At 36.8% G+C, this 22016-nt stretch overlaps 1 protein-coding gene across 14 annotated transcripts in view; it reads right to left on the bottom strand.

Annotated features, from left to right (window-relative positions):
* Positions 1-2208: 2208 nt before the first annotated feature.
* Positions 2209-22016, bottom strand: part of KDM6A (lysine demethylase 6A) — a 209884-nt gene continuing 190076 nt past the window's right edge. For 9 of the 14 annotated variants that reach the window (XM_059050562.2, XM_067023730.1, XM_067023726.1 and 6 more), the window contains 3 exons: positions 8233-8359; positions 4489-4659; positions 2483-3353 (listed from right to left, as the gene is read on the bottom strand). In XM_059050562.2, the coding sequence (XP_058906545.1) occupies positions 3324-3353; positions 4489-4659; positions 8233-8359 (328 nt within the window). In that variant the 3' untranslated portion in view covers positions 2483-3323. Of the gene's footprint in view, positions 3354-4488; positions 4660-8232; positions 8360-9114; positions 9223-21656; positions 21742-22016 lie in introns of those variants that run through there. The other 5 variants (XM_059050560.2, XM_059050559.2, XM_059050557.2 and 2 more) reach the window with 3 other exon arrangements.

Consider the following 22016-nt stretch of genomic DNA (forward strand, 5'->3'; position numbering starts at 1 on the left):
CCAAATCATGTCCTCCTTGAATTTCCGTGTTTTAGAAATGCCCCTCTGGCAGCAATGTGGAAGATACAGTGTGTTAAAGCAGGCACGAAGACTACTGCAAATTCAATGCTGTTCTTTTGCTTAATTCTGTGCATGGTTCCACATTAACTACAGGTTAAAGTGTAAACATCTCTCATGGCAGAGGAGGCTTTTCAACATCGGGGACTTCCACTCTCCAGTACACTCCTCTAATCCCTTAGTCAAAGTTCCCAAATCCTCTTGCTCTAGGTGTGATACAAACCCTGCTGAAATGCAAGCCCCAATCAATACTATTCACCTTTCTTGTTATCTCTTCTAGGTTCTGCTTGACATATTACATGAATCTCCCGTATGAGATGCATGTATGAAGAGAAAAAGGCAGGGATCACATCTTATTCAGATTCATTTTTTAGGAGATACTAAATATATTGACTAAATGAAAATACACATGATACTTCAAAGATTTAAGTTCTGAGAAGCAGACACTTCATTTAATGTAATTTCATAATATTACGTTATCTTTTATTTCAGTTGCCTATTACTAGTAATTTGAAAGTCCCAACTGTCAAATTACTACTTTGGAAAAGTGACTTAGATTTTAGTTCAAAATACAGAAGCCAAAATTTAATTGACTTTACTTAAATGGGTTAAACAAGTTAAACTGCTATACCGATGGTGTAAGAGTTCCTGTTTAGCTGGTGACAACGAGAAAAGAGTATGATTTAGCTCTCACTTTCTGGATCAACATCTTTTTTTAATATGTCGTATAATTAGTTTCTTTCTCTAAACAATGTGTGTGTGAGCAAATGATGAAAACTCATTTCATTATTAAGGCACCCAGACAGTGTGTGCTTAGCTGGATTTATGTATATAAGCAGTAAAAAGAAAAGAGAGAAAAAGAGCATGCTATTTCTTCTGCAACCTGAAAAATTTAAGTTATAAAAGCAGTTAAATTGAAGAAAAGAAAGCAGTTTACATAAGACTCTGCTCATCTAGTTATACCTCAGACTAATGATAGGTTTGACTTGTCTCCTATCCTCTACCCATTCAAACACTAAGTGAGCAAATAGTACTCTTGACATTTAACTTTCAAATATTGTATTAGTTAAACACCACTAAATTACTCTTAAATGTCAGACAACTTATGTTAATCTTGGCAATAAACTATCTTAATAAAACCATAGAAAAAAATGAGACGCTGTGTTAGTAAGATAAACTAGGAATGGTTAAGGAACATTTAGGCGTAACTTTAGCATTCTTATAATCTTTGCTTCTGGATAGTTGACGTACTTTTTTTTTTAAATTAAAGTATAGTTGATTTACAATGTTAATTTCTTTGACTTGCAATTTTTATTTGCAAAAATGATTTGTCTTGAGTTCTTTTTAAAAAATCAGTGGTTAAACATCTTGAGCAGCACTTAGACAAGCACTCTTGCTTCTTAACTAAATTTGTAATTATTTCCTTCTGAAATTTTAAGAGATGATTGCTGCTAGTAGATATTCAAATCCAATTACTTACCAAATTATTAACTAATTGGATAAAATATCTCTGTGCTTTAAAGCCTTCAAACTGTTTCTAGGAGGACAACATACTACACAACTATCTGAAAAAGAACACTTGTTAATGCAGTCAGCACAGCATTTCACCAGTTAGGATTATAAATTCTCTTTAGTTATATATAACTTCCTTTACAGCATTCTCTATGCGTCTTCATTGAATATTCCTGGGAAAACCTTAGAACAGCATGGTAAAATGAGAATATGTGCCAAATACAAGGTACCATTATTATAAAATGAAATACTATTGGCAATTAGAAGTGACGTGCTAATGCTAATATAGCTTACTATATTTTACTAGTGATGTGGAATTGGAAGACTCCCTCCCCTGCCTAAATCATGTCATGCAAGCAGGAAAGCATGAAATGTCAAAACTGCCTAACATTAAAAAATAAGTCTCTTAATTTATTTGCATTCTAAAATAGAGCCCTTCATCTGAATCTTTTTTCCATATAAAACACTACTAAGTGATGTACAGGATTTGTCAAGCCCATAGAACATTCCCTTTGAAATCTTAAGTTCAATCACTATTTGTTTTCTACTATTATACTACATTTTGGCAGCAACTGTTTATTGGTCTGTCATTGCAGTAATTGCAACTTAACAATAAACCAGTCTGACATTTTAGGTCTTGAAGATACATACCATATATATTTCTTTAAAAATAATCATACTTTTGTAAGCAATACTTTACAGTAGACACCTCAAAAATCTACCATAGATGTGAAACTTAAAACGAGAAAAATTTAAGCTCTAAATCTTTATACATATATATCCAGATTTCTATATATATTATATATACATACACAAGTATATATAAAATATATATAATCAGATTTGAAAAATGAACAAAAACTGGGCACTGTACATAAAGTCTTTTTAAAACTCAAACAATAGAAACCTCTTTAAACATTAAACAATTTTAATAAAAGTTTCTGTACAATGCTAAGCAGTTTTATTTACACATAGAAAATGTAATAGGAGTAGTGTTTGAAATTACAGAACTCCTTAAAATTTCAATGGCAGGTAAATCTGGAAAAAATAACAGCATTCCATTCACAAATATTTTCAAGCAATAAATATGTATTTATAAATAGTGTAAATTTACATCAAGATTAGAAACAAAAATCACAAATCTGAAGTTTATTCCTTAGTCTATGTGCAATCCATTATCTTTGTGACTTGGCTGTTAATTTTTTAAACATTTTATTTAGGAACCAAAAGTGTAATAACCGTCATGGTTTCAAAACAAGACAGAAAAACATAAAAGCAGTAAAAAAGTTCCTTACCTAACTTTTCACATTAAAAAAAAGTTGACCAAAGAAAGACTTAAAATTGCTAACTACCTTACAAAGAAATGACCAGCTAGGCTAGTATTTTTTTCCAAGGAAAATTCTGAAGGGGGAAAAGATAGATGAAAACCAATTCATCAGCCCAGAAATAGAGAAATATAAAAGAGGTTGTCTTCAAGTCAGTAGTCTGTATGATGTTGCCAGTTTTGTCAGATATATACAAAACATGGAAATTATTATTTTTTTTCTGAAGTACAGCTGATTAGCTTTGTGAGAGTCCTGGAGTAGGAGCAATGCTCTCCCCTGTCCAGTTGGTTGACACTCCGCACTTGGAAGGTTGCATAGACACAGTTTTCAGCCAGCAGCCTTACGAGATAGCTACAAGAACCAGTGGTGCAGAACTGGGTTAGTTCCTGAATAGCAGAAAAGTTCTCATTTAATGTCCATGGAACAATATCAAGATGAGGAGGATGGTAATGGAGGAGCCTGAAAATAAAAGTAAAGTATGTTACTTTGGTATACAAATTGTTAATAGTGTTCCCTAGCTGCAGGTTACAAACACAGCCTGCGTATGAAAGTAAAGGAAATAACAATTCTCAAGAAAGTTCAAAGGCCTGTCACACTCTGTCAAGCACAACCTCCCTTACTGTCTCCCACCTGGCCAACTTTCCTAAGAGTCTGAGACCATTACCCAACTCAGCACATCCACATTTTTCATTACTTCATCACCAATTAGTCAAAAACTCTTAAAATGTTATTAGGTTGACCATTTTTTGAGATTGCTTAAAAATATAAAGAAGGCTTGTGAAAAATAATATAACAAATCAATTATGATTTCATTAGTGACTTGCTTCAGAAGCTAACTCAACTAGATAATAAATTTTGTTTAACGTATTCCAGATAATTTTCTTCTTCAAGCAATCCTAAAGACCATTCAAGTGAAAATATCAGGAGCTAAATTTCAAAAGTTCAGTTTCTGATCACATATGTAAGAGAAAAAGTACTGAGGGAATTCAACAATTCTCTTCTATTCATAAAACTACTGATGTGCTAGAGTAAAATGCTTCCCCCTAAGCATCTGCTGTTTAAAATTAAAAACTGTGTGCAATTTATAAAGATGCTTGAATTTTATAAGGTTATATAACATAGCAGGAAGTTAAGCTCCATCAAATATTCCCATAAAGTTAATACTTCTGGCAAGGACAAGATTTTAAATAAATACAATTAGCTCTAAAAGCAGAAGTATATTTAAAAGCATACATACTGATTCATACTGTGGACACTAATAACCTATATACACAAACAGTTTATCAACTGAGATCAAATGACATAAAGGATGTGACAGTGTTCTAAAAGCACACAAAGATTTAAAAATGTAATTACTGTGACATTATTTAGGGCTGGTCTCACCCAGGAAGAAAAGTGAAAATAAAATATGCCAATTTCATAGGAATAAATACCTGGAAGTGGAGGAGAGGGAGTGATATATTTCCTCATGCAATATCTGACGAGCCAAAGGAAATTTAAAATATTTCATTACCTCCTCCTTATCAGGTGGCAGAACAAACACTGCTGCTTCCCTATCCAGCTAACTATGTACTCACATGTTGATTTCACTTACTAATGTAAATTGGTCATAGACTTGCATCAGGTCCTCCATTTTGTACTGTTCTAGCACCACAAAATTTTCCAGGTTTCCACTTGTTTTTCGTGCACAATCTTGGCAATGCACTATGTAGGTCTTTCGAGAATTGCTCTCATTAGTGACAAAAAGCAGATCAAAAACCTCCACCTATTTATACAAGAGAAAAAGCATTCAATAGAGACAGTAGTATTTATTTATTGTACTACTTTAGTATAATCATAGAGTTCTACTTCACATGGAGTTGTGGACAGTGATCACTGGTTAAGAGTGGGTACTAAGAGTTAAGAGTGTTTAAGAATCTTTAATAGACCAGGTTTATTTTGCACCAGACCCAAAGACATGGGTGGTAATGTCTATTTAGGGGAGTGACCTTGGGGATGACATACTCATTACAACCACTGGCAAAAGCCTAATTCAAAAGTTTGATAAAGGTCAGCCTATTTATTTGTTTTAAATTCAAAACATTAGTATACAATCCGATGAAAGTGATCATTATTTTCCTTTTACTTCTCAATAATAGTACTCATCACAGGGCACTGCATATGGATATTTGTCGTCCCCAATAGACTGAGCTCCTCAAAGATGAAGACTATGTTTTACTCATCTTTGTAACTCCAGAGCATATCATTTCACAGTGTTTACTGCTTAGCCAAACCTCAAAACAAACTTTTTTTTTTTTTTTTTTTGCGGTATGCGGGCCTCTCACTGTTGTGGCCTCTCCCGTTGCGGAGCTCAGGCTCCGGACGCGCAGGCTCAGCGGCCATGGCTCACGGGCCTATTCGCTCCGCGGCATGTGGGATCTTCCCGGACCAGGGCACGAACCCGTGTCTCCTGCGTCGGCAGGCGGATTCTCAACCACTGCGCCACCAGGGAAGCCCAAAACAAACTTGTTGAATGAATATAATCTGATTATTTTACAGATGAGGAAACTGACAGGTAAGTGACAGTAAGTGAGTGTTCAGCTATAAGCCTCATGTTAAGGAGTATGAGTACAATCAGAAAGTATATTCACGATGTGAGAGAGTGGCAGGGACATATACACACTACCAAATGTAAATTAGATAGCTAGTGGGAAGCTACAGCATAGCACAGGGAGTTCACCTCTGTACTTAGTGACCACCTAGAGGGGTGGGATAGGGAGGGTGGGAGGGAGGGTGACAAAAGAGGGAAGAGTTATGGGAACATATGTATATGTATAACTGATTCACTTTGTTGTAAAAGAGAAACTAACACACTATTGTAAAACAGTTATACTCAAATAAAGATGTTAAAAAAAAAAAAAAAAAAGTATATTCATGGGCTTCCCTGGTGACACAGTGGTTGAGAGTCCGCCTGCCGATGCAGGGGACACGGGTTCGTGCCCCAGTCTGGGAAGATCCCACATGCCGCGGAGCGGCTGGGCCCGTGAGCCATGGCCGCTGAGCCTGCGCGTCCGGAGCCTGTGCTCCGCAACGGGAGAGGCCACAACAGCGAGAGGCCCGCGTACCGAGGAAAAAAAAAAAAAGTATATTCATGAGTATAGCATGATTTTAGAAATAATACCTCTGTGTTAGAGAGACTGATGAGTTGCTAAGGTTCAAGCAGGATAAGGAATAACAGTACAGAATAAAAGTCATTCTCAAATACTGGAAAGCTTATACATTCGTTTTTCTGAGGTATAACACACAACTAGAATCTATCTGGTCTCCCAACGGCATACTTTAGCCAGGTTATACAGCATTAAAATAGCTGATAGACTGAATCATCTCAAATAAAAGTCAACATCAGAATTATAGAATTTCAAGGTCTGGAGTGGATCATTAATATCCCTGGCTTTGGCATATCCTTGAATGTATTCAATGAAAGAAAAGTCTCATGACTTCATGTCTTCTTTGAAATTATGTTAATTAAAATCCCAGAGTTACCCATGTTTGCCATTACTATCAATGAGCAACAACATGAACCTCATAATCTGAGCTAGAACATTTGTGAACATCCTTCAACCTGTCCCTCACTTCTGCCATTTAATGAGTTGTCTGGTGAATTTTATCTTTGAAATATTTTTGTACTCCTCTTCTTCTTTAATATTCCCACTGCCAGGTTCTAGTCTAAGCCTTAGGATAACAACTCTTAACACCACTGCAAGAGCTTCTTATCTCCATCCTCTCCAATCACTTTTCTCTCTGAAATACCCAACTTGGGTGCCTGCCCAAAAACTTTTGATGGCTCTATGATCTCCGAATAAATATCAAATTCCTTAAAATCATTCAAGATGCTCTGCAAACTTCCTACCAAGTAGGCTTATATGTAGAATTTACATAGTCTGTGTTCCAGCCACATTGGACTATTTACTGTTTTCTGAAGAAGACATTCCATTTCCCATGTTGTTCCTATAGCTCATAACAACGTTCATTCTACTTCCAACTGTCATCATTTTTTAGCCTGCTAAAGTCATACTCATCCTTCAAGGATGGACTCAAATGTTAATACTTTGGTGAACTCTTAGGCCAATACTAGAAGGAAAAAATTAGGTCATTTTCTCCCTTAGTGTTATCCGAACAGTAAGACCAAGACCAACTTTGCATTCACCACAGTCTCATATAACATTACAACTATTTGTAATTTGTCTTCCCCAAGTAGGATGTAAGCTCCTTCAGAGCAGGTACCATATCTTTGTTTCTGCATCTCTTGCAAGCCTTGGCCACAGGAGAAGATTGACCAATGTACTGTGAATTGTACCAGAGAGGACTGAACAATGATCTGCCTGGAGCTATACTGAACTATATCCAGTTTACTGGCATCTGTCTATATCTGGACTATTCCCAGTTTAAAATCTCAAGACTAAACTTGACGCTTATCATCTGTGTCAGTATCCATGGGGGATTGGTTCCAGGACCCTCCATGGATACCAAAATCCGAGGATGCTCCAGTCCCTTACAAAAAATGGTGTAGCAACTGCATATAACCTATGCATATCCTCCCCTACAGTTTAAATCATATCTAGATTACCTATTAATACCTAAGACAATGTAAATAGTTGCTGGTGCATGGCAAATTTAAGTTTTGCTTTTTGGAACTTTCTGGAATACTCCCCACCCCACCCCCTGAATATTTTCGATCTGCAGTTGGTTGAATCCACAGATAGGAACCCGTGGATAGAGAGAGAGGGCCAACTGTAACCTACCAGATAAATGACACTAGTAGATACTTTTTAGCATTAATTCACAGTTAGTGAAATGGCGTATCACCAGATTAAATTTTAATATAGCAGTTAAATAACAAGACTGAACACAATGTCAATTTCAGTAAAATGCATTACATAAAAGTACATCTTAAAAAATAACTAAAGAGGGCTTCCCTGGTGGCACAATGGTTAAGAATCCACCTGCCAGTGCAGGGGACACGGGTTTGAGCCCTTGTCTGGGAAGATCTCACATGCTGCAGAGCAACTAAGTCCGTGAGCCACAACTACTGAGCCTGCACTAAAGAGCCCGTGAGCCACAACTAGTGAAGCCTGCACACCTAGAGCCTGTGCTCCGCAGCCACCACAATGAGAAGCCTGCGAACCGGAATGAAGAGTATCTCCCGCTCACCACAACTAGAGAAAGCCCACACACAGCAACGAAGACCCCAACACAGCCAAAAATAAATAAATTAAAACAAAACAAAAAACTAAAGAGAAGCCAAAACTGGAGAGGTAAGAGGTTTATAAAATATCTGTGTATAAGAACAGTTACTTACCTCACAAATGCTACAGTAATGAGCTGGCTCTTCTTTTGTCCGCCCATGCCAGATAATCTCTTTTCCTGCAGCAATGAGAGCTTCCCTCAATGTCTGACACTGCTTCAGAGTTCTCAGAAGACAATACCTATATTGTGGGGGGAAAATTATTTGTGACCAGCAACTGAACATTGAAAATTTTTAGCATGAAAGATGTATCAACAGAAGTAATGCCAAGAGGTTCTGTTCTAATATCTGTAACCACATTTTTCTTTCATCAATTTCTCAGATATTCTCAGATTTTAAAAATAAGGCCAATGCCCAGCAGGTCTGACAATGACAATATTAGATCATTTAAAGTTGAGAATAACTGATATCTGAATATCAAAATATAATAACCTGACGCACCTTGTTTAAATGTAAGTTGCTAATTTTGGCTCTTATTTGGGCAAGTCAGTTAACCTCTTTGGGAGTCAATGTCTCATCCTTGAAATAAGGGGTCTGAATTCCAGATGCGAACTCTATGATTCTAAGTAAGGCAGGAAAGCACACTATTTCTATCAACACTACCTAGACACTCATAAACAGCATCACTTATATGGTTGCTTTTGAAACTTTTGAGTATATGAGCAAAAAAGTATTTATGGATTTAGTCACTACCCCATACAAAAAATGGTTTCACTGTAGTGCTGAAGAAGAAAAAAAACACTTCATTCCTTGATTTTAACTTGAAGATAATACAGTGAAGTATTTCACTCATGTTAACATAATTGAACTTTTCTTATAAGTTATACCTTTTCTAAACTCATACTTATGATGCTAATGATATAGTGAATTCTCACAATTTGTGATTTTCCTATAGTTTGCTGTCACTACTTGGAATTATTTGCTAAGTTCTCTTACTCTCCTGTGAATCCTAGTGGCTCAGGTTCTTCATTTGAATAGAGAAGTTGGACTAGATGATCTGTATGGTACTTTTTGGCTCTAAAATTTGGAGACAATGAAGATACCCTAAAGAAGAGGAAATGGGTTTAGCAATTAATTGCTATTTGAAAGTAAAGGTATAGTCTGTTTTATGCATACTGTCTACTCACTGCTTAGGACAGTGCCAGGCATATAGTAGATGCTCAATAAACATTTGATGATGAAACTACTAATATTTAAAGTATGATAAATAATAGCATATTTAATTTCTCTTAATTTATACTTTCTTGCTATTTTACCAAGTTACTAGCTAAAGTACTGTAACTTATCAGAACCCACATAAGTTAAAAGCCAGCGTAAAAAAGATTAAGGATATATGTAAAATTTGATAACTTATTTAACAAACATAAAACAATATCAACTTTATAGTTGTAAGGCAAACCCCTTAAGTATCATTTTCAAAGGATTTCTCTCTCAGTTTGGCTCCAGCAATTCTTGTGTTTAACTTATTTAGAAACAAAACAATGCTTTAGACTATGGTTACAAGTCAAAGCTAGGACAGCTCTGTGTGTGTGTGTGTGTGTGTGTGTGTGTGTGTGTGTGTGTGTGTGTGTGTGTGTGTGTGTGTGTGTGTGTGTGCGCGCGCGCGCGCGCATGCCAGGGGAGGAGCAAGTAAAAATTTAGATCATGGCAAAAACGGAGAGCATATAATTCAGATTTTGCTGCTAGCTCTTGAACAGTACCTGTTCCTCCCTTTTCCCCTCCCTGTGTCCTATATACTTCATCTCTGAAGGCACTGATCAAACTGAACAAGTTTTCCAAGCAGGGCTTCAAAATAAGGTCTTTTTCACAGGAAAATACTGTCTAAAACTGCAGTATACAAAGATTTATATACTTATTTATACTTAAAAATAAGTAAGTATATAATTAAGTACTTCTAAATAAGTACTTGTAAGTACTTTCTTATACTTATTTATATATAAGTATAGGAAGATTTATAGACTCCACTATGCTCCCATGTGGGAAAACAAACAAAAATGATAAAACAATACTATAAAAATAAAATAAATAAAAATAAGAACCAGACAAGAAGCATGGTATTAGGTACTTCACACATATTATATGCCATTTAGGACTCTTAACAACACTGTGCAGGAGGCACTATTATCTCCACCCCACAAATAAGAAAACGAGGGCCCAGAGAAGCTGATATTATAAAGCTATTTTTAAGTGGTTGGGCTAGGGGTTTGTAAAAGCAGAAAATATCAAGTTTCCCCTCACTATCTTACGCTGTACTATCTTCTTTCTGGTCTCTTTTCACATCTTCTTACCCACTTTCCCCTTTCTCTTTTGAAGATGAGATTCTTGGGGCTCAGTCAGCACAGTTCTCCCCCCACAAACACAGAGCCTTGGTTCTGTGGAGTATTATTCCACTCTTTAGTCAGCAAATGAACTTTCACTTCCAATGCTACTAACTGCTTTGGCAGTTAGATTGTAGTTTATAATTTATGGCTAGTTTGGTAGTTTCATCTAGAAAAAGGCAATATACTACTTTTCTGCAAACAATAAAGGGTTAGAGTTAGGGTTGCTAAGAATAAATACTAAGCCAACAGTATTTTGCTCTGAAATCACAGCTCCAGAATTTTTATTTTGTGAGATACTGGAATCTAAGAAAACCGACAGCTCTATTAATCTGATCTGACAACGAATAACCAAGTCGCGGTTTTCCCCCTGCTCTTATGATTTTTCTGTAACACTAAAATTTTTTGTTCCTTCCCATTTTCAAAGGGTAGCAGACAGAGGCTCTTCTGTAGTCTGGGGTTAGCAGATGCAAACTAATACATATAGAATGGATAAACAACAAGGTCTTATTGTATAGCACAGGGAACTATTTTAAATACCTTGAGATAAACCACAGTGAAAAAGACTATAAGAAAGAATGTATATATATGTATAACTAGGACTTCCCTGGCGGTCCAGAGGTTGACTCCGCACTTCCGCTGCAGGGGGCACAGCTTCGATCCCTGATTGGGGAACTAAGATCCCACATGCCATGCAGTGCGGCCAAATATATATATACACACACATATATATAAAACTAAACCACTTTGCTGTACAGCAGAAATTAATACAACCTTGTAAACAACCACACTTCTATTTAAAAAATAATTCAATTTGTTAAAAAAAATAATAAATCACTAGCAAATTGTGTAAAACTGTAGAAGACAGAAGATGCTGTTTTAAATACATTTTAGGAACAGGGTCAGAAATGATTTCAGGAGCTAGAGAAGCTGGGAATCAAACTTCCCTTTGACTTTTCAGGATCAGTCAGGATCAATCTGGTTTCAGGACTCAAGTATTGTTTTTAGTTGTTTGGATAAAAGACTACACATAAAGGCAGGGGTTATTAAAAGGCAGATCTGGCTTGGAAGAAAATCACAAGGAAGAGGCTGACTGAGGGCTGGGTATATTTGAGGTTACACAGAAGAATATAATACAACCATAAACCCATCTGGCAAAGATGAAAACTAAAATGGGATGGAATTTTAGAAAACGGCTTGCCATAGGGGATAGAAATGAAAATATATTTGAAATATTACAATTAAAAAACTGAAGACAATAAAATGAGGACAAATGACCATACATAGTATATTTATAAATCAACACATTAGGCAAAAAGACAGACTTAGTATGCCATGGATGCTAAAAGGAGAGGGAGGCAGAACTCACAGTTTTCATAAAGTTGTCAATTTAGATGTCACAGCAAGGAGAAGTGGGAGGAAGGCACCTTCTAGGCAAAAGGAATTCCATGAGCAAAGGTAGTGCCCGGATTATTTAGGGAATAAACAACTGTTCTTATGATTTTAATCTTGGGATGATGTTTCTGAGGTAAAAGAACAACGGAATGAAGCCAAAGTGATATTACTGGGTTGGCCAAAAAGTTTATTCGAGTTCTTCCGTAACATGAAAACCGAACGAACTTTCTGGCCAACTCAATATATTACATTGAAGTTAAGAAAACACTGGGAACTAGCATGACATTTTGGGGGTAACCTGACTACGTTTCCAACGTATATTGGTGTGGAGACAAGAAGAAGCATGGGTTAACTTGCTATGGCACTTTTAAAGTCTTTATGGTAACAATCTCTGCCACTAAGAAGCAGATGATGTACAAATTTTAAAAGTATACCAAGAAGTGCCTTGCCTTGCCCAGTCTCTCTTACTGACGGAGCCATGTAGGCAAAGTGAGCCAACATGTGAGCCCTCAAAACTTCCCACCTGTCACTCCAAAGGTGGATTCCCCTAGGACAACAGTGAGTGTCTAAATGTCAATAAGACATATAACAGTTTCATTTAAACCAACCACATGGCTGAAAATCAAGGTCTCAGTCAATGATAAAATGAGTATCTTAAGAATTTTAAACTCTCAGATAGAAAAAACACGCATGAAAGCAAATATATGTTAACCACGAGAATGCAGAGTTTTAGAATTTTTAGATCTTGTTTGCTCAATGTTATCACAAGGCATTGCATATTTAACCCAATGGTGTATTAGAAGACTCCCAAGGACAAAAGCACTAAAATCTATGCTAACTATGGACTGGTCTTCGTGGCTATACCCTCTTATTCAATTATTAGGCCAACAGCCTATGACTACAGAGTTGTAGAACACCTCATATATCCATTTAAACATGGGAATCAAAGGGAAAAGGGAGTTAATATTTAACAGTCTGCTTTAACTTATACTCAAAACCTCGGTGCTTGTGATAAAGTATATATTATATAGATAGGGTAATAATCTATAATAGGTGTGAAAGAAAAGGGGAAACAAAAATATTTTTAGTTCTAAAAGAGACTGAACCTAGACTAGGGTGTCCCTAACTTGTTTGGACCACAGGATTCATCTAGGCCATTCACTGTGATAGAGATTCCCAGGGTTCTTCACACAGAGCTTTGAATTTACTTATTAGGAACAGAGTCTAGAAATCTATTTTAATAAGAATCTTGGTTGATTCTTATAATTAGGCCAAGTAAGAACCAGTCAGAACCTCTTACTGCATTAGAAACAATGTCTAAAATTTTGACAGTATTTTTCAGCAAATCACCATGTTTTTATGATTAGAGCCATAAGAGATCAATCACAGAGAGAAAGCCAAAGAGCAGGAAAGAGCACCGATTCTGGAGCTAGACTGCCTGGGTTCATATCCCAGCTTCACACATAACTCTCAGTTTTCTCAAATATAAGGAAGGCACATCTAACTTACAGTACTATTATGAGGAGTACATATGTTATATATAATGCTTAGATTAGTGCCTGGAAGTTAGTGATCAATATTTAATCTCGGTATGTGAAATTTTAAAATTGTGTTAAAATAATTATTTAATGACTAAATTATTTTTAATTTGAAAAAATTATGTAATGAATGCCAACTGGAAGGGTAATAGTTACACCTAAAAGAATATAAAACAGATTATTGAAAAGGTGTTAGTCTAGAGTCCAACAGGTCGGGATTTCTCAACATCAGCACTATTGTTATCTTGGGCTGGATAATTCTTTGTTGTGGGGACAGTCCTGTGCATTGTAGGATGTTTAGCAGTGTCCCTAACTTCTACCCACAAACTATCAGTAGCACCCCTCCCACTGAAGTCATAATGCTGCCATATGTCCCTTGGGGAAGAGGGTGGGGGGAGGCAAAACTGCCTGCAGTTGAGAACCACTGAACTAGGTCCATGAATACTAACTTACTTAAAAAACGGGTGACTGACCCTTCTATAATTAATATTAATAATAATTATCACAACAGCTACCATTTACTGAGTGCTTACTCTATGCTAAGACCCACAAAATACCCATAAAAGCTATTAGAAAGAATTATTATCCCCATTTTCAGAAAAGGAAATGAAGACTAATAAGTTTATTAATTTGACCACGATCCCCCAGCCAGTAAATGGAGAAGCTAAGACTTGAAGGCAGACTGGACTCCAAACAACTACACAGTGCTGCCTGTAATACGTCATTGGAATATTAAATAGCACACACTCTAAGACTGACTGAGTAAAATTAAAAAGGAAAGGCAAATAACAAACACATAACACAAAGGGCAAAAGGAAAGTACATTAATACTGTATATATAAGACATTACATTTAAAAACTGAAATATAAAAACAGTGCTTTGTAAGATGGTCAAAACAATGACAAAATGATATGACAAGAAATTAAATTTGTGGGGAGTGGTTTTCAATGGACTTGGTACTGCTGAAATTTTGGAAAATTTATTTTCAACTACTGACTTACACCTTATCAGTATTTTTAGAATGTATTAACATATGGCAGATTATGGGGAGGTAGACAAGAGAATGTGCATTCTGAAAATTAACTCTACTACTACTATTTTTTTTTTATTGGGGTATAGTTGCTTTACAATGTTATGTTAGTTTCTGCTGTACAGCAAAGTGAGTCGGCTATATGTATACATATATACCTTCCTTTGTGGATTTCCTGCCCATTTAGGTCACCACAGAGCACTGAGTAGAGTTCCCTGTACTATACAGAAGGTTCTCCTCAGTTATCAATTTTATACATAGTAGTGTATGTATGTCAATCTCAAACATTCTAGTACTATTTCATATGCTCCTCCGAAGTCCAAGACTTCCTAATATTGAACTTGTCAGAGGAAAATGGGCTCTTTGGCATTCTGATTTTTGACATTTAAAAATATACTGAACTACTTATTACGGTGATTTAAGTGGAATAACAAAGTAGTTGAAGAAACTAGAGTCTCCAATGTATCAGAAACATACTATCATTACCTTAACTTGCTAATACTCCAACATGATTGCAACAATTTATACCATATTAGTTGGAGTTGGCTTTATCTACCACTGAGATTAAACCAGTTAACTGCATCTAAAAAGAATCCATTTATTCTGAAAGCCTGTTATCTACAGGGAAGTCTAATCATTACCAAGACTCTGCACTACTCACTTGCTACATTATCATTTGATTCAAGGATCCTATTAAAAGAAATACTTCAGTGCTAAAACATAATGAATATATGAGTCTTATGAAAGTGAAGTGAAAAAGAACCTTTGCACTACTAACTATATAGGGAGAAAATGTAGGCCAAGCAATGTATCTCAAATATCTGAAAATGGGAACAATGAATTGGTAAAGAATGAGGGTTTCTCTTAGCTCTCAATCAACTAGTTTAAAATTAAAATCAAAGGGTAAAAACTGTATATTATGATGAAGATGGATAAAAAGCAGCAATAATCTCCCCACTCTCAACTTTGTTTTAAACTGCCTACTTAAAACTTCATTCACTCAGGACTCACTAATGAAAATATCTATAACAGAGTTTATACTGGAGTGGGACACGGGTTTACCAAAGGTAAGCACCATCAACAGTTACTCTCAAAAATGTATAACCCAAATAAAATTATGAGAAAACATACCAAAAATATGGAACTCTATACAACACAAAGGTCTGCTTTCTTCAAAATAAAAATCATGAGAAAAGACTCTCATAGATTTGAAAGAGACTAAAGACACAATGACTACATACTGAATTCAATGTGAACATTGATTCAGTTTGGATGGGTGTGGGAGGGGGAGAGCTAAAGACATTCTGGGTAGCTGGGAAATTTAAATGTAGACTATGTATTAGCTGATTACTATTGAACTCCATATTTCTTATGTATGGTAAATGGTACTGTGGTTATGTGAGAATAAATATCCTTACTCTTAAGAGATACAGGTTGAAATATCTGGGGTCACATGTCATAACATCTGAAAATTACTTTTTCATATAACTCAGCCAAAAAAGTATGTGCGCAAGTATGTGAATATAGAGACTGATAGGGAAATGTGGCAAAAACTTATCTGATGACTCCAGATGAAGTTATCTAGGTACTGATGGTACTATTCTTTCAGCTATTTTTTTTTTTTTTTTTTTTTTTGTGATATGCGGGCCTCTCACTGTTGTGGCCTCTCCCGTTGCGAAGCACAGGCTCCGGACGCGCAGGCTCAGTGGCCATGGCTCACGGGCCCAGCCGCTCCGCGGCACGTGGGATCCTCCCGGACCAGGGCACGAACCCGTGTCCCCTGCATCGGCAGGCGGACTCTCAACCACTGCGCCACCAGGGAAGCCCTCAGCTATTTTTTGTAGAATAAAAAAGTTTCAAAAGAAAAAGTTGGAGGAAAAAGTATAAGTAAGTTTGGTAGGGGGCATGCAGTAATGTGTTACAGGCAAATTTAATATGTTTTAAAGGATAATAAGATATATTAGCATGGAAAAAACGGTCACAGTTCAGTGAACTAAAGGAAGAGATAGATCAGTAGCTTTACATTTATTGTCTTCCTTAATTCATTTCTTTGTGTGGGCACTGCTCTACTTTAAGAATGGCTAATGGTTCAGAAAACTCAACAGCTAACACCTCAGCAGGGATTACCTAACAGCCAGCTGAGAGATACAAATGTGTTATCTCAGACTCCTTCTCTAAACAATAGAACCATATATCCATCTGATTACTTTAAAGAGATTCCCACTGAAATATCGTAAAAGGAATTCAAGTTCTACGTGTCTAAAGCCAGCCAATCTGGTAATCATCATGTCCTATATCTAACCCATTTCCTCTTTTCTTCCTTTACTCCCAGTTTCATCAATAAGCACAAATATCCCACTGCATGGCCCAAGACAAAGCCCCAGCAATACTGATTCCCCTCTCACCTCTACCACCCAATCAATCAAAATGCCTATTTTTTCTATCCTTTGTCTTTCCTTTTGTCTGAAATGAAGCAACTACCTTCTAATTAATATGCCTCTAAATCTACTGCCCTCCATTTAGTACTTCATCTTGCTGTCAAGTGATCTAGCATGCAAATTTGATCATTATTAAAAATATTAAAAATTCTAAAGGCTTCTCATTAGCAGCTGCTGCCAATGTGAAGTCTACTTGAAATTTTTAGCAACAAAAGTTTAAATCTATACTCTTCAGCTGATATAAATGAACAAGCAGGGCTTAATCCTGAGAGACATTTGAAAGTTAATCTAAAGAAGGAGAAACTAAGCTTATTTGAAGCATATGGGGTATGTGGAAAAAAGTTTATGTTCATTTGAACAGTGAAAGGAAACCAAAAGAGAAGTTATGTACTGAGCTTTCACTAAAATGTTCCTAAGGAGTTTAGGCTGTGAACTTTTCAAGTCAAGTTCACTGAAATATGAAAAGAACTAATCAAGATAATGAATATTCCTTGAATGATACTGACTCATGCCAATGTAGGAGACATCTGGAAAAATGTGAAGGAGAGTATGAAGATTAGCGTATTTTAGAAAAATAGCTAGAATGTAGAAATTTCGAGATTTACTAAATGACTTACTCAGATAAAGGACTTTACGGAATTGTAGGGCTCTAAAAGACCCAACTTGAATTTAAAAGTGCAAAGAAAAAAACAAGAGTGGTGGTGACTTTTTAAAATAACCACAGGTAATTCATTCTCAAAATGATAATAAGGGATTAGTAGGTGACAACAAGAGAGAACATCATATCCCATTATTAATCACTCAGTGCAAATACAGTTCATAATCTCTTAGAGTCCCATAAATTTTGCATAAACTCATTGGTGTTGAAACTTGACCTGGGGCTTTTTATAGTTTTCACTTAGCTCATCAGAGTGACTATTTATATGTTTTACTGCAGAAATATTAATGTGTTTGATGCTAGCACACTGCTACAAACTCTGGTGGGAGGGTAAAATAAATGTACTGTTTTACCTTTCTAAATACAAAGAATTCTGAACACCAAAACACATTTGGCCTAAGGGGTTTAGGATAAAGGACTATGAAGCTGTAGTACTACTTCTATGAAGCCTTTCCTAAATGTTCCCCTCTCTCAGAAGCGCCTTCCTCTATGCTCTCCCATTTTTTTTAAAACAGTATCTCCATCATTAAAGCAAAGGTCATGTATTTGAACGTTTTGACTATTTCCCCATTTATTTTAAGCAGCCTGAGAAGTGATCAGATCCTTCTGTCACCTAGCACTATACCCGAGTTCCAAAACTCAGTTCATAATGTAGATTAAACAAATAAAAGAATGAAAAGAACTGGGTAGAGCCGAATGAATGACTGGATAAGAAGGCACAAAGTAAATTTTGCTTAGATTCTTTATGGTTGGGCAGACTAACCATTTAACTGAAAACCTAAAAGTCACACATTGTAAATTCACAGTATTTTAAGAACTAAAAAAAAGCAATAATCCAGGGAGAAAGTTAAGGAAGAAGACCATCTTTGCAAATCTTCTCCATTCACTTGTTATGTCTAGATGATGATGATTATTTTTTTTAAATAGCCTACAATTCATATGCTCAATGTATACTGAATTAATGCTTTACTGAAAGATAATTCAAAGGAGAAGAAAAGGGAGGGTGTGTAAAAATTGCAGTTCATATTAAAGACAGTTTAAAATACCAAATAAAGTGATAAAAATAGAAAATCCAAGCACACATCTAAAAGAAATGGAGAAATGGCTGACAAGGTAAGTGGGGGTCAGACTGGAGGTACACATGGGGATTTTAAAGAAAGTTTACATCTGTGCCTTTGTACATTTAGAATAGTTGGTTGTCACTGGCGACCTCAGCAAGAGAAGTGACAGGAGCATATAGAAAGTCATATTGCTGTGGATGGTGGAGTGAACAGGAAGGAGATGAAGAAAATGACTCAAAGCAGAGGGAAGGAACTGCAAGGGAGAACCATTTCTTAAGAATTGGTATAGCTCACAAGCCAGAACAAACTAATACCACTTCCCTTGTTGGCAGAATACTAGACTTGAGGACCAAAGCAATGATGTCGATATAACACTTTTAAAGCGAAACTAAGCTTGTGGAAAAAGACTCCGTATTTCTGTTACAATATATTCTCTGTGTTGTCTTCTGACCTTTATCTAGTTCACTTATTTGCTTTTCTTAAATAGAAGTATTCCCCCAAGTTCTGTCCCCAACTCCCCCCTCCTCTTCCTCTCAAGGCAATCACGAACCACTAGGTAGAAGATCCCCTAGTCAGTCAGCTCTGAATTTGCTCTCTGGAATCCTGCATTTACTACAGCTTCTAATAAACAGCTCTAAACAACTATTTTACTGGCTCCTCAAATGTGCCACTGTTTCAAAATGAAGCCCCATGCCACAGATATATCCAAGTGGCTTTTACATAAGACAGATATGGGCTTAAATCTTGCTCTAACCAAATGGGTGACCATGGGATGCTGAGAGGCATACCTGAGATACAGTCTGGGAAGCACTTTGCTCAGTGCCTGGCTAAGGACCCAGCTCAGTTTATTAACTAACACTATTACTAAACCATCTAGAACTCAGACTTCAAAACCCAAAGTTTTCTTTTTTTTTTTTTTCTGTAGTACGCGGGCCTCTCACTGTTGCGGCCTCTCCCGTTGCGGAGCACAGGCTCCGGACGCGCAGGCTCAGCGGCCATGGCTCACGGGCCCAGCCGCTCAGCGGCAAGCGGGATCCTCCTGGACTGGGGCACGAACCTGTATCCCCTGCATCGGCAGGCGGACTCTCAACCACTGCACCACCAAGGAAGCCCCCAAAGTATTTTTGATTCACTTCTTTATCTTATCATCCAGAAGCTAATTCTATCTATTTAACTGCTAGAAACATCTTTATGAAACTCAAATTAGATTGTGTATTAGTTAAAAAACCTACCAAAAGCTCTCCAACAGAATAAACTTAAGTTGGGCACACAACACATGATCTGCCACTAAGAACTTTTACAACTGTATCTTATTCTACTACTCATCACACACATTGTGTGTGAGCACACTCAAGCCAGAATATACCACCAACTGTTGTCAACATATATACAGCAGAGTTGCATCATATAATACATTTAAGTTCGTGCAAATACACAGTAGGGAAGGAAGTCAGAAGGGAGGGCAAAGGAGGAGGTATTAGGGAGAAAATGAGAGCAGGTGGAAGAGAAGATGATCTGAAGCGAGTATGCATTTACCGTTCCTCTAGGCAGCCGGACTTCCTCTGAGCCGCTCACAATGTAAGCAGCTTACCATGCTGAGTATGATTTTAGTAGTTAGTGCAACAGGGCCTCTCCACTTAAGTTGAATATTTTGTCTGGAGCTCTACTGAAGAAAAGGGATTTATTCCCTCACTGAAGGAAAACATGACTGTGTTGGACTGAAGGAGACATGGTACGTATATATACTACTGTCTTATGGATGAACTTGGGAATCTTTCTGATGGTGCAAGAGTTTGGTCTTAAGTTGGCTTTAGGTGCTGCTATACCTCTCTCCTCTCCCCGCCTCCACATCTTTACCCTTCACACAAAATATCTGCTCCCCAAAATACACAGACTTCTCTGACTCCGTGGGGCTGTTAAGAATTGAGTGGGTCTGTTGCATTTCTTTCAATCTATTTATTTGTATGCACTAACTTTTACTTCAAGACAGGAACTATGCCATATACACATATACATGCCCTCTCAGTGCCTAACCCAAAGCCTTGTATACAGTCAGCAAATATTCATTAAATGAAAGAAAGTACAAACAAAAGAAAGGGAGCAATGTTGGCTGGTGAAAAGTATACTTTCAATAATAGATGAATGACTATATTTTAAAAAGGAAGTTTATAGAGTAAGGCCTAGGGGGTCTGGATTTATGGCTAACATTTTCAATCCACATGATGACAAACAGAGCTTGCTAATCATTATCTCCTGACAACTCAGGCTGGGAACAGAATTCTTAATATAATGAAGAATACAATCAAGATTCAAATGATCGGACATTTTGTAGCACAGAGTAAAAATGGAATAAGGTAAGTATGTAAGTGCATTTACTTAGGCTAAAAAAATATAAGGAAGGTATGAGGAACAACAGTATCACCAGTAATTTTAAGTCAAAAAATATTCAAATTATGTGTATCCAATTTTAACACAAGGCAACCTCAAGATAAGGATAATGCAAGTGTCAATGCTCAACATTTCAAGTATTAAGAGGGACAATGATAAACTGGTAGGAGTCTAGAAGGACAACAAGGATGATGGGGGTGAGCGGGATGAAAAGATGATAGAGGTCAGATGTTTAAATTACTGAAGACCAGATAGGAAGAAGAGAATATGACAATAATCTTTTCTCTGATTCCTTTTTCCCTCTTCCCCCAGTATCCAATCTGTGAGCAAGTGCCGTGAGCTTTTAGCTCTACCACAGCCCCTACTTTAATCCCTCTTTCTACCCCCTTGGGTTAATGTCTGTCCAGGATGCTCTATCCTGTTGCAACTGCCTCCTAACTGACCCCCTACACACACTTCTAAACTTGCCCCTTGGAATCCGTTCTCTACAAAGCAACCAGATTCATTTTCTTAAAGTTTAAATCAGAACCCATCCCTCTCCTGCTTAAAATCCTCTAATGGTAATCTGTAACACCCTGAATTGATTTATAAACTTACCATGTTCTTTTTTTTTTTTTTTTTTTTTTAAACTTACCATGTTCTAAAAGTCCATGCACAATCTGGCTCCTGGTCAGTTCATTGAGCTTATTGTTACCCCTCTCTCTCATTCTTCCATAGTCATACTGGCCTTTTTGCCCTATAAACATGCCAAAGTTGTTCCCAATTCAGTCTTCACTTGCTCCCTGGGCCTGAAATGGTGTACCCCTAGATCTCTGCATGGTTGACTCCATCTCATTATTCAGGTCTAAACACAAAACTCATCTTCCCAGACACCTTCCCTGACCATTTTAGAAAAAGCAGCACTCTCACCCTAAACCCCCAAATATTATCTATTTTCTCTTAGTCATATTATTTATCAGTAATTTATTCAACTGTCTGGAGGTCTGTCTTGCTCCACTAGAATTTAAGTCC

Source organism: Kogia breviceps, chromosome X (assembly GCF_026419965.1).
Source record: "Kogia breviceps isolate mKogBre1 chromosome X, mKogBre1 haplotype 1, whole genome shotgun sequence".
Lineage (NCBI taxonomy): Eukaryota > Metazoa > Chordata > Mammalia > Artiodactyla > Physeteridae > Kogia > Kogia breviceps.